Source organism: Anser cygnoides, chromosome 7 (assembly GCF_040182565.1).
Source record: "Anser cygnoides isolate HZ-2024a breed goose chromosome 7, Taihu_goose_T2T_genome, whole genome shotgun sequence".
Taxonomy (NCBI): domain Eukaryota; kingdom Metazoa; phylum Chordata; class Aves; order Anseriformes; family Anatidae; genus Anser; species Anser cygnoides.
The window spans coordinates 383,537-397,379 of NC_089879.1; the positions used below are offsets into that span (position 1 = coordinate 383,537).

At 44.8% G+C, this 13,843-nt stretch overlaps 1 protein-coding gene across 3 annotated transcripts in view; it reads right to left on the reverse strand.

The window, feature by feature from the left end:
- INPP5A (inositol polyphosphate-5-phosphatase A) overlaps positions 1-13,843 on the reverse strand; it is a 253,101-nt gene that overhangs the window by 175,198 nt on the left and 64,060 nt on the right. For all 3 annotated transcript variants that reach the window (XM_067000742.1, XM_067000743.1, XM_067000744.1), the window contains exons 3-4: positions 3,632-3,732; positions 1,598-1,685 (exon numbers count right to left, since the gene is read on the reverse strand). In XM_067000742.1, coding sequence (XP_066856843.1) covers positions 1,598-1,685; positions 3,632-3,732 — 189 coding nt within the window. The remainder of the gene's footprint in view (positions 1-1,597; positions 1,686-3,631; positions 3,733-13,843) is intronic.

Consider the following 13,843-nt stretch of genomic DNA (forward strand, 5'->3'; position numbering starts at 1 on the left):
CTTGAATTTGGAGCTTTGTAAAATACAGAGCTCTTCGGAGACACGAGAGACAAACATTCTGCCTAGGATTGCTGTCAACCACTTTATGAACCTTTAATCTGCCACAGGGGCATCAAAAAAGCATACCTCATGTTATGTACAAAAACTTCAATACTATAGAGAATCATGACCACCTTTAATGAACAAAGAAAGTTACAGGTATTTTGTTATAGGTTGCATTAGTCTTTGGTGCAGTTTTCCCAAATTCAAGTCACTGATGATTATTCCCTTTTCTCATAAATCACGGAAAAGCCTAGGTTGGAAGGGACTCCTGGAGACCATGGGGTCTGACCCCCTGCTGGAAGCGGATCCCGTTCCGCGGAGCCCCGGCACACCGCTTGCCCTCGCAGGAGGTGCTCACTGCGGGGCCCTCACAGCCCTGTGACAGCTCCTCCAGGGGCTCTTCACTAGGTCATGGTTCTGAGCTACAAGCAACTGCAAAACACTGTTCTGTCCCGCTGCTCTTTATCTTCCACGGCTTCCCAAACACCTTCTGCCTGCAGTTTTAATGCTCCTGACATGAGATTTGTCCGCTAAGATTCAGTAAAGCCAATAATGTTATTTTTCTCCTCTTTGATGAGAAAAAAAAAAAAAAAATCCAAATATCCCATCTCCAGTTCCAGCTTCCCTGGGCTTCTAGCCACAGCCATTCAAAAATGAATAAAAATCTTTCCTATTAGTTTCTATTCATCTTCACATGCTACCACACTGGGATTTATGTGCACATGGGGGGTGCTGTTTATTTGTTTGAACTCCATGTCCCCAGTGCTGCTTTTGGCCACTGCCCCCCTGCCCTTTTGTCATTTGCTTTGAATGCGGGAGCCCAGCCCCAGAAGACATCAGGGCCTGACAAAAGGTTCTGAGAAATACCTCAGGGGAAAAGGAAACTGCTGTACTGGACAGAAGGGAGGTGTCACTAATTAACCACTAAAGGACCCTTCTTTCTTGTACAATCTAGTAGTAATTAACTAAATAGAACACTAGCTCTATCTGCATATTGTGCAATCCTGGTGATGACCATACACTCCTGCCTGCTCTGCGTAACAGGCGACTGCACACATGCTTCATGTGTACATTTACGCCTAAACTTCACTCACATACCCGTGGAAACTTGGGCTCTCTTCTCACATTCCCACACTCGAGCCAGTCTGTGAATCAGTTCTGGGGATTCGCAACAAGTCTGGACTACTCACGAGCCTCTGCTCCCAGCTAATCATGCTCCAGATCTGGCACCACCTAACTGTCAGACAGTCAAACAGTTTCTTCAACAGAAGGTAATTCTGATCCACTGAGAAGGTTGTTATAGAAAAAAATTAGACAATCATTTTAAACAAAAGAAAAGACTTTCTGTGAATCACACTATTCTACTTACTTTTCAATGGATGCACTTCTGTGAAAGCAGCATTTACATATCTCAGAGAGTAAATACTTTTAGTAAAGATGTAATCCTCATCATGATGTAAACTGCTCACATACACACGCCAACCTAAAAACTCAGCAGTTTAATAGAAGAAAATCACTATCTGTTGAACTAAACTTATTTAATAAAGAAATTTACCGTAAAATGTTCCTGTGATTTATAGTTCTCATCCAGGTAAACTCGAGCTCTGTTGTAGTCTTTCATTGCATCACTTGATAATAATTCTCTAAAAGACAAGAGATTGAAAATATGAAAGGACATGCAAACATACTATATTGCTTTAGCATCATTCTCTGTACTGAAATATCCTCAATATCACACAGAGGAACTGCAGGCTTTCAACCCATATTGGAATAAAAGTTTCCTGTGGTATGGCCATTTAATTACACACTGACAACATCACCTCCACTTTCAAATCTCAAAAATTCTAAGTGCCTTTTGGACACAGTCGTGAAGGACTCAAGTCTCTGGACATCTTAAAATTACATAAAATTAGGCAACTTGTGCTAACCGCCCCATGATCTCAACCTTAAGAGCTTTGCTTTTTTCAACTCCATTACTTGCAGGGTGAAAGCAGTCTTTTGACTCGATAGACGTTGGCTTTCTAAAAGCAGCAGGCTTGAGGAGTTTGCCATTTGTGCCTTGGAGTGGTACATGATGTTGGTCCAGGTGCTCTTGTAGGTGACTTAAGAAAATGAGGCCCATCTGAAGGTGGTTAGGGAGTGTGAAGGGACACGATCCTCCAGTATTCAGATGAATTTTAATGCTGCAAAACAAGCCCCTGGTACAGCCATCTTTCGAAAGTCAGGCAGGCTTCTGCTGAGCTTTGTGACCCAAAGGGTGATTTTCTCTGTGCTAGACTTGGTGAGCCGTGCTCGGAGCTAGCAAACATTGGGCAGGTGGGTGGGCTGCTCCGGGGTGCCTGCAGGAGCTCCCTGCTGCCGCCTGCCCGAGCTGGCACACAGCAGCCGTGGGGACGATGGCCCTTCATCCCCCAGCGTGCGGAGGGGCCCGAGACATTTCTCTCCTGCCCCCTCTGCCTGGGGCAAACAGAGCTGACAGCCTGGCACGGGAACTTACGCAACACCACGCTTCATCAGCTCACATGCTAGAGAGTCTGCTCATTTCAAACCACAATTTCATTGTAAACGCGTAAAATTGACCAGGTGTCAAGAAAAGAAAGATAGCTTTTACACAAACTTATGCAACACGTGCACGTTACAAGTGCAGGGTTGCCTCGGTGGCATTTACTCCTCAGGCCACTGGCGCAGCCCGCAGGAGAGGAGCAGCAGAGGGCACTGCCGGACCGCGGTCACTGCCACTGCTGGGCGCCACCAGCCCGTGCTCATGCTCAGTTGCATCACACGTGCCCGCTGTAAAGCTACCCTCTGCGGGTACACCCTGCACCGCTCTGGATACCAGAAAGAGGATAAGGAAACGCAAAGAAAGGACAACCGGAGCTCTTTACATCACTCACGTAACCAACAGGCTATATTACTTCAACAGGAGGCTTGGAGCACTGCTGCCTCCTGCGTCTAGGAACGAGTGCGAATGGGCGAGAATTTTAAATTCAGGGACTTAATTTTTTGATCCATATTTTCTAACTCTGCATCCATAAAGTATTTTTATAGAAAATTATTTCATTTACACAGAAGCTTCTAATGGAGCTGCAGCAACAGCAATTACTGAAAGTTAACAAATTAATACAGTCTTGCCTTAAGATTCATCCTCAGTCTACACACATAACAAATAACTTATTTCTTACTTTTATTTATTCCTCAAACTCTGCACATTATATTTGCTGATGATTCTGACAGGATTCCTTCCGACTAAATGCTCAAGTTAAAACTCTTATCACCCTGATTTATAAACGTTGCATATTTTTGTAAATCAATTGTGCTTTCAGTATTGCTTGCCTTATATCAACTTCTGTCCAACTCACACCAATTTGCCAGTGTCACCAGCTATTTAAAACATCGCCGTTATGAGAAGGCGCTGGGAAACACCTACCCCAACTACTGCATAGAAGCACATTTGCCTAGTAACTTCCTCCTGCAAGGTCATATGACTTGTCAAAATTTCAGTCTATACACTTTGAAATACTCTGCACATTTAATTACTTCTGCCTCGAATAATATACTAGCAATACAAAGCAACTTTCCAGCTACTTACTTAACAAACTTGTCCACATGAGACATGGAAGCTTCATAGTTTTTTCCTCCAAATTCTTGACAGTGTAAAGCCATGAAGTGGGGTTTGTGTGTATGTACAACCTGAAACAAACAGATAAACAAATCTTAAAAAAAATGCATCCACAACTGTTAACAGACAGAATAAATGATCTAAATCCAGATGTGTTCTTTCTGACAGTAGAAATATCAGCTATTATCTGAGAAGTAACTGGCAGAACAGTAATAAGCAGTAAGTGGAGCATCACTTGTTAGTACACATAAAAGATTCATAATACACAATAATAACCTCAAATGTTTTAAGTTAATATTTTTGTTTTTAAACTATTAATTTGTTCCTAAGCATTTGATGCAAATATATAACCTCTTCCAGCTCACCTTCAGGAGGACTTAGCATCTTTAGGATCAAAATGTCTCCTTGTCTCAGAATTTGAAGAGTTCAAACACCTGAATTCATTTCCTAGTTTTTCTCAGTTTTACCAAGTATCACCAATTACCTCATGACAGAATGCTGACTAGCTATGACATTTGATATTTATATTTATGTAATATCTTATTTGCAGAATTATTTAAATAATATATATACACACTAGAATCATAGAATATAATCATAGAATATCCTGAATCGGAAGGGACCCATAAGGATCATCGAGTCCAACTCCTGGCTCCACACAGGTCTACCCAAAAATTCAGACTATGTGACTAAGAGCACAGTCCAAACGCTTCTTGAACTCCGACAGGCTTGGTGCCGTGACTGCGTCCCCGGGGAGCCTGTTCCAGTGCACGACCACCCTCTCGGTGAAGAACCTCTTCCTGATGTCCAGCCTAAACCTCCCCTGCCTCAGCTTGACACCATTCCCGTGGGTCCTGTCACTGGTCACTAAGGAGAATAGCCACAGCTTCCTCCACTCCCCCTCGTGAGGAAGCTGTAGGCCGCGATGAGCTCTCCCCTCAGCCTCCTCTTCTCCAGGCTGAACAGGCCCAGTGCCCTCAGCCGCTCCTCACTCGTCTTCCCCTCTAGGCCTTTCACCGTCCTAGTAGCCCTTCTCTGGACACTCTCCAACAGTTTCACGCCCTTTTTGTACTGTGGTGCCCAGAACTGCACACAGTGCTCGAGGTGAGGCCGCACCAGCGCAGAGTGGGAAGTATATATACAGACGTATCTAACACTGGAGGCACATAAAGCCATCACGCTGTTTTAAAAGCTAGTCTTGTGTAACACAAGTATCTTCAATATTAAATTGTCAGCCCTAGGATACGATCATGCTTAAAGAAGTAGAACATACGCTTTTTTGCTACGCATCAAGTCTAACAGCATTTATATGCTGTTTATATGCAGCATTTATATGTTTGCTGCTGTTTGAAACACATTATTTTGCCCTTGCAAATTTTCTCTGTGTTAACTATATCCAGCATTGCAAACAACAAGCTTAAAAAACATTTCTGTGTTGGTATTAAGTCTCTACAACTCATATTTAACATTTTATCATCTTGCAAAATAACGGACACAAGCTACAGAACCACTTCAATTTTTGAAGGGGTAAGTATGAACTAACCAAGTACGCATCGATGCAAACACACCAGGCAAATAACATGTTAACATTTTTGACTCGGTGGCACTCGGAGGTCCCAGCCGGCACAAAGGCCTCGCTGTCTGCACAGCCATTCAGAGGCAGGACGGCCTGGTTTCGGCGAGCCACTTGGAGCGGAACAAAAAGCCACCGCCGGTCCTTCCAGGCGCTGGCACTGGGACGGCTGGGGCCGCCGGCCAGGCCTCGCCTCCCCACTGCAGAGCCCACCGCGTCCTGCCCCACTCCGGCACCGGGCTGGCGGTGGCAGGCAAACATGCAGAAGTCAGGCACGACTACTGCAGAGCCTCCCGACTGCAACTCAGTGCAGTGAGTAACTAAAAAAAAAAATCAGGGAAATCCTTCCTTTCATACTTGTTTGTTTTTTTGTGTGTTTTTTTGTTGTTGTTGTTGTTTTGTTGGGTTTTTTTGCTGCTGATACCCTCCAACTCTGAAAAGGTAACGATGCAATAAACCTCTGCAGTTGTGATTTTAATGATGTAAACTAACAATGACCAACATTGAAGTAAAGAGTCTTTAAAAATGTTTCTCCCTTAAACCACGTTGGAATTTTTCTTTTGATCTGATGACAGGAAGCTGAACTCCTTAATTCCTGACTATGCAAATAACATCATCAGAAATCAAAATAAATTAATTAAATATCAGCAAAATTTGAAACGCAGCAGCCTTCCATTCCAGCGAACAAGACAAGCAGTATTCCTGCCCTACCTGTAGCTAACACCCCTTCGGTGCACCAAGATAACCGTGCTGCGAAGGACCGACCACCGAACTGCCCCGAGACCCACGGGCACTGCTGCTACAGCTGGCAGGCGAGGCTGCCCAGCTGCTGCAGCAACTTGCCAAAATGCACGCAGGCCGACCGGGAGCTCTGATCTGCAGCTGCCAGCACACCATGGCCAAGCGATGCCACGCGTGCCGTGCTGTCCGTCAGGCCCCCGCCATCCGCGGCGCGAGCCCCGCCAGTCAGCGCGCGCAGGGTGAAGGCCGCACCAGGCCTGGCGGCCGCGAGCAGCCTAACAGTGGCTTACAAATGGCAGAGCCGATGGGAGTACAGCATGCACCCATTTACAAGTCACACACTGTAAACTGAAGTTACCAGGCTGCTAGCCTAAGCTCACAAAACGAAGACAGGAGCTGCTGGCTTCTTCGTGATTTCAGACAAGTCACTTCCTCTTCGAAACCTAAGATTCCCCCTAACTGAAACAAATCTCAGTGTAGATCTGTTTTGTGAAGCATTTTGAAGTAAGGTACTGAAAAGTGTAAAGGGAAGAAGTAAATGCCATTTCCCACATGTATTTTGCTGATCTTCATGCACTTCACTTGGACATAAATTGGCGTTAATGAACAAACCATGCTACGTAGCAATCTTGTTTTAAAAACAGGCTGTCATCAGCGAGAACTGAGGACAAACTACAACAGGACCCAATAAAAAGTTCAACTGAAAAAAAAAAAGCAAACTTCAGGTAGGACAGCTAAAAGTACCCAGAGCCTGTGTAGTTTTAACCAACTTGGCACATGCGCCTACTTTTCCTTTGATGTATATTTGATATAACTGTGAAAGCTTACATTAATACTAGCTGATTTTATAGATTTACAAAGAATTACAAGAGAAAGCTTCACTGAGAAAGTTTTTCTTCAACTATCTTGTCCAACACCAAACTTGGTGCTGAACAGGACACGCATCTTTTAACATGGTTGTGGACACGCTCCTTCTCAGTACAGCTACCAACACTCAGGAGACAGGTTTTGATTTCCAGAAGTCTGAATACCCGCTTTTCCTTTTAGAAGACCAGTTAGGCAGTAATGCCAGGCTCTGGAAAGGCTCTGGAAACCAAAATCACAGGCGAACCTCTCCAGTGAGTGGTGGGCAACGGCAGGGGGGAGCGGAGCTGACCAGGCTGCCTGGGGGCTCTGCCTGCACAGGCACACATGGCAAAACGAGCGAGCCCGTGCGGCTGCCCCATTCTTCCCGAGGACAACATGCTGTAAACCAGCCAGCCTCACCCGCAGGACAGGGAGCAAGCTGCGCTTCACAGCCACATCACGCGTCTGAGGTTGTGCAAGGCAGGACTGCTGCGTTTTTGCTTCGGCTCCTGAGTGCTTGCTCTCCTGCAGAGATGGACACTTCTGCTGTGCTAATTATCTTGCAAGGTGATGTGTCCATTTTACAATCATTATAAAAAGTACACCATCCAGCGAAACACCAAGCGTTTACATAAGCAACAAAAGCGTGACATCCAAAAGCACAGGAGTAGCGTTGCCTCATGGGAGCCAGCAGCCCACCATCACAGAGTCCAGTAACAACCAAGAAGTAAACCACAATCTTTATGAAGTTTGATTGGTTAGTTGATTTGTTTTACTATCTAGGAGATAACTATTAACTAAACCCAGCCTGTGAAGTCAAACTTCGTAACAGAGCTCTTTGTGGTGCCTAAACAACATGCAGTCCCAACTCTCCACGTGCTCCAAATCAGTTTTGCTCCAAATGTCTAAATCAGTTTATTGCTCCAAATCAGTTTTGGCTTCCAACTACTGATCTTATCTATTTGGATAGCTCTATGAAGTTACCATAATTAGAAAACAATTGTGACTATTTAATCTTGTAAAGCAAACAAATCCAAGTCTAACTGTTTCAAAGTAACACATCTAGTAACTGCCTACTGCAAACAAAGCAAAAAATGTACTGTCATGTCACATGATTCATTTTTAGTGCTACAATAGTTTGCTTAGTATTAGGACCTCACCTTACAAAGCTAATAAAACTAATAAATTGTTAAGGCAAAAGTAAAATAAATGGTTTCAAAGAGGATCTAAGCATCAGCAATTCCACATGCATTAAGGATGAGTAATAGGGAGCCTTGAGCATGGGATCCTGCAAAGACAAAACACTGGTGAAATTATTTGCTGTGCTACAGCCACAACAACAGAAAATATTGAAGTCTAGCAATTTCCAGAGTCTGAACTTAGATGCAGGACACGTTTTTGTTCATATTCAAATCCCTGAGAGTCTGAAATCACAGAAGGTAAAATAACAACAAAAAAATACATACGCCACTTTTTAAAATGAGGAAATGGCACTGGCTTCATAGCAGTGGGAGGCCTTAGTGGCATTCCTTGGAGGTTAAACCACAAAAACATACCTGAATACCAGCTACATCCTCTCTTATAATAAATACCCTCCAACTATGAGCAAATTGGCTTTGCTTCATTACCTTTTACTAGTTTTCTACTGTGATGAAAGAACAAACAGTACATAATAATGAATAATGAATGCTTCAGAGCTGAAAACTCACAGTTGCCAGAGGTTACAGATCATATAATAGATCACGTTAACACTGAATTTGCATCTACAGTAAAGCAGTATTTTTAAGAAGTTGGGCATTATTAATTTCTGGATACACAAAAATAGTGTAAAGGAAGCACTAATGAAATTTTTTTGGGGGGGGGATACAGGTAATTGAGTATTATTATAATTATGGTTATCTAATTGGTGTAGATATAAAACTGGTGAAAAATACAGGTCACTTTTTCCCATTCCTATTTCTAACCTATGTTGACAGGGGAGAGGCGAGGGGATGGGGCAGAGGAGAGCGGCCCCACGGTGTCGGTGCCCCAAGCCTGTCCCAGCGCAGGGCAGAGGGCTGCTGGAGCAGGGGCAGTCCCGCGGGGCGCTGGGAGAGGACGTGGCACCGCACGCTGCACGGCCACGCAGCAGCGAGGCCAGCCTCTCACAGAAGGGGTAACGTGTGCACGCGGAGGAGGGCACTGCTTTCACACCTCGGTCCAAACAAGGCAAACGAGGAACTTGAACCTCTATCTTCTACACCTAGGATCACTTAAAAACCTATTAATGTGGTTAAAGTATCAAACTACAAGCTTTTCTTGTAGTTTACATTTTCTTGTGCACTGTAAAAGATGCTGTCAAATGTACCATCTGTAGTTCTAAAGCATTCAAATATTTGCAGTTTCTTTTTAAGGGTTTTGAACATATAATTTTAGCAAGTGCTCCACCAAGCAGCAGTTATCCAGAAAAGCCAGCTTCTACATAGAATCATAGAACAGCTTGGGTGGGAAGGGACCTCAAAGATCACCCAGTTTGTTGCCTTCTTTTGGACACTCTCTAACAGTTTTGTATCCTTCTTACATTGTGGAGCCCAAGTTGCTCAAAGGTTATGCTGCCAGAGATTGGGCAGCGAACCCTCAGCACTGCTCGTGGAGCAGCTGAGCGCCGTGCAGTGCTCGAGGCAGAGGATGGCAAGGAGAGCGCGGGGGCTGAGGGGTCCCAGCGCTGCCCTGCTCCCGCGGCAGGACGGCCGGACCCGGGCAGGACAGCGAGCGCTCTCGCAGGGGACGGATGGTGCCTCGCTGCTCTTCGCTTGCTAGGGGAGGTAATGGCCGGCGTCTGGCCTGGAGGGGAGAACTGGTCCCCGCTGCTGCTGCAAGTCAGGGCTGTGCTCGGAGTGCACCGAGCTATTTAAAGAAAGAAAAAGAAAGGCCGGGTGAAGGGGTTACTGCTGCATGACCTCAACGCAGATTTGAATATCCACAGCTGAACATTACTACTGGTGTATTATTAGACCGCAGCATGACCACAGCAGAGCAAGTCACTGCCTAGCAATTGCTACTTAAATTTTAATACAGTAAACTAGGGACGGGAAGAAACTGATCTGCGATTACTCATCACAACACATGCTCACAACAGGTAAATCCATGACTGGCATTTTGAGTTCTTTACATTTAGTGATACCTAAGTGCCATTCTTTAGCAACTCCTGAAAGCTTTTTCTTAAACCCTTACAAAGTACTGCAGCAACACGTTATCATCAGCCGGTTAAGCAGCTTTACACTCTCCTCTACCACTTGTTCAACTGAACACCTGGAGAAAGGACGCTCGCAGACCTCTCCTCACCCCGCGGCTCAGGGCTGGGGGACGCCTGGGCTGCTCCCCAAGGTGCTCCGAGGGCCTGGGACCGCGGCGCCCGCAGGTCAGGGGCCCCCAGCCCTGGGACACCTGCGCTCCGGCTGCCCGGCCTCCTGGTCCCTGTCCTCAGTCCCTGATGCAGGCGGGGGTTTGCTTCCCATTTCGGTGCCTCTCCTCCCCTGGCTGCGCTCCCCGGCTCTCCATCCCCGCAGCCCCAGCCTGCGGCTTCCACCCCCATGGTCTTCAAAGGAAGGGCGAAGCACAGCTCTTTAACTGGCCAAAAACTGGGGGGCTTTCAAGCCCCTTCTCTGAAACCTGCAGGCTGTACAGTTTTGTAAAGAAGCGGTTGCTACAAGCATGTATGTATATTTATTTTTTCAGATCAGAAATGAAATGTTTTTCTAGGTCTCATTTACAGAATAAAGATTATTTTTTTCCCCTGGATGTTTCCTCCAAAACTCAGAGTAAGGCACATACATAGAAATTTTCAGCTTAAGCTAGTAGATTTTGACTATCAGTGATGAGAGCAATAGTAGAGAAGAAAAACAGTGTATTATTTAGTAATCATAGGGGTAGGGTGAAAAATAATGTCAGTTAAACAAGCAATAATGGTTTTAACTATCAACTTTGGTTCAAATTCAATTTACCACAATGTCTATATCTAAGAAGAAGAATGAGACTTTCCATAATATGATTATATAATCTATATACACACCTAGAAAATATTAAATCTTTTTTTCATACTCTTCGCAAGGGTTATATGCAAACTAATTCTCAGAAATAATGTTCTCAGAAAAACTAATGTTTTTAAGGACGTTACGGCTAAGTTTCACTGATATGTGCACTGATAACCTAATGCTGAAAAACCAGACATTATTTACGTTAAGTCTGTGATTTTAGTCAGTATCAGAAAACTATGCTGCCTGTTTTAACATCAGTTCTACCTATAACACTGAAAGTTGCTCTAAATCACTTTTTTCCATACTACTACATTTGAAGCAAAGCACTTGACCTATTTTTTGGTCTGAAGTCACAGACAACGCCTAATGTTTCGCTCTGACATAGGAGTCCACGCCTTTTCAACCACAAGCACGTCTTTGCGCAGGCAAAGACGTTTTCAACAAAGTTAGCTGTGGCCAGCACCTGGAAGAAAGGGGCTTTGAAAACAAACCCTTGAGAGAACTGTCAAACTCGGAGTAAACGGAGCTGAGATACACCCACCAGAGGGCTGGCATGTCCCCAGCCCAGCATTTTGCCAAAGCCGCGGGAAGGCTGACAGGCTTGGCTGGGCGCAGCAGCCACCGGGCAGGGCACTGCCCCGCCGTCCCCGCCTCGTGCAGCACCCAGACCTCGCTGCCGAAGTACGGCGGCTCGAGAAACGTGCCCAATTCTCATTTCGGTTTAGGTCTGCTCCCTGCCACGGCCACAAGAAAGGAGAATCGCAGGAATCGCCATCACCGTCTCCATCCTCACCTCCACCTAAAAAAAACCTCAAAATGCAAGCTTTGCGTATGATCTCATTTCTGCAGAAAAATCATACCCTTTTCATGCATAAAGATACGTATTAAGAATGGCAACATAACCGTTTGAGTCAGCAATACCACACAGAGAAGAAAGTAGATTTCTGTAATGTCTATGGCTACTAATGGGTATTTAATCATTTCCTTAATCTTGATGGCTTCTTTGCAGAGAGGAGGCGTTGGCTGCAATGATGAACGAAGAAAAGCTCTAACCTAATACTGGAAGTCCTGAACCTAGCCCCCCGCCCCCAAATCAAAGCATGTTTTAAATATTGAGCGAAGCACAACCACTCGCTGTCCTTTCCAACTCCAAGCTTCACAAGCAGAAAAGCAAAGTCTCAGCTGGCAGCCAGCTCATTTAGTGCTCCTTTTTCCTCCTGTTCAGCTAAAAAGCAAAGCACAGCTTGTACCTTCTCTACTGCAGCAAAAAGAGAGCCACAAAAAGAAAAAAAAATCAGCATGGCCTTTGTCAGCCTCATTAAAGCACTTTCCATTCTCCACCAAAATGGGGGGAAGCGGGGGGTCCTTTTTTTTTTTTTTTAAGCATACAGGAGGTCCTTGAACTTTCAAGGCCAACAACATGTAATTTGCAGTCCTAAAATAAGCCACAAAATAGCAGCCAAATTCCTGGCTACGTCTTCACACGCCCCGCCAGGCCCCACACCTCGGAGGGAAGTGGCAGAAAGCGGGCGCAGAGCCGAGCCGGGAGGGCCTGGGGAGCAGGGACGGGGGGACTGCCTCTGACTGACACCCTCACAGCGCTGCACATCGGGGAGATGCTCCCGGCCTTCCTACGCATGCTCACAAATTAGAAAAGGAATTCAGTCATGCTAAGTCAAGAGGCCATAAGACACAAACTTTGGTTATAATTATAGCAGAAAAAAATGCCGGTCCATTTCTCAAGCTACAACATTCCAAGTTGAAGTTGCGGAAATTTAGCTTTTGGGGTTGAATTAAAGAAAATTCTCATTTTTCCTAAAGAACAGGCAGACCTTTTCTGCTTCACAGAGGAAAGCTGAAAACACAGACTCAATTCCAATACCAGAAGACACAAATCACAAATTCAGATATCTGTGCTCCTTCTCAAGAGTATCAGGACTTGAAAATAGATGCTTAGAAGAATCTACACATTCAAAAAACCACCACTCTGATCTACTTTAAGCCAGAGGTGGAAGACCTGGGCAGGCAAAATCTCTCCTTGAAGTTGCCAGCACATGAGCATATGTAATTCTTCATGCACTGCCTCAGGTAGGGGATGGAGCATGGGGGGAAGAGGAGGAACACGGGAGGAGAGGTGACATTTGTTTATTTACTTTACAGGTAATTTAAAATATGCTAACTTTAAAGTTAATATTGTAATCCATGAAAGAGAAGGAACACAGTGTTCCTCAGTCATTTGGGGAATTTTATGATGATATTATGCTTTAATTAGATGATGTACTTTGACCAATTTGTTAACCATTAATGGAGAGGTGGATGGATTCCTCAGAAGCCTTTTCTTGTTCTTAAAATATCTCACTACTAAAGATGCCGACGTTTTTTTTAATTTTTTTTTTGTGAAAGCTTACCTAGCCTGGCTTGAAGCCTTCTTGCTGATCTACACATAATGAGAACACAATACCTACTGCTTGTATCATAAGAAGTGTTGTGAAACCACAAAATGAACACCACATATTCACCAATGGGAGAATATAGCATAGCGAGAAGGATAAGCTTTACTATAAATTTAGCAATGGGAAACAAGAAAGCAAGCAAGTTTGAGACCAAGGCCATTCCTTTCCTCCGAGCAGCTGGTTGTCAACGGCGCATCAAGTGCGCCGCCTGTTCAGTGCCACAGGACACACACGGGAACGGCTCCGCCACGGCTTCCTCTGGGAACACGCCAAGAGCCGATACCCATAAGGATCTGGAACTGAGTTCAGCTGGACTGCTCCTTCATTTTGTTTTATTTTTCCTTGGGGGGGAAATAGCAAATAGTAGTGAACTGGCAGTAGGCTACCCAGTGTTTGACAGTGAAATCAATTTTTAAATACACAGTCGGCTGTCATCCAAAATGCAGACTTCCATTTTACAAGACCAGAGACTGATGTATCCGAGGAAAACAGATCAGACAAAGCAATATTTCTCAGCCGTATCAATTGTGCTGTCAAAGGCAATAAAATAGCA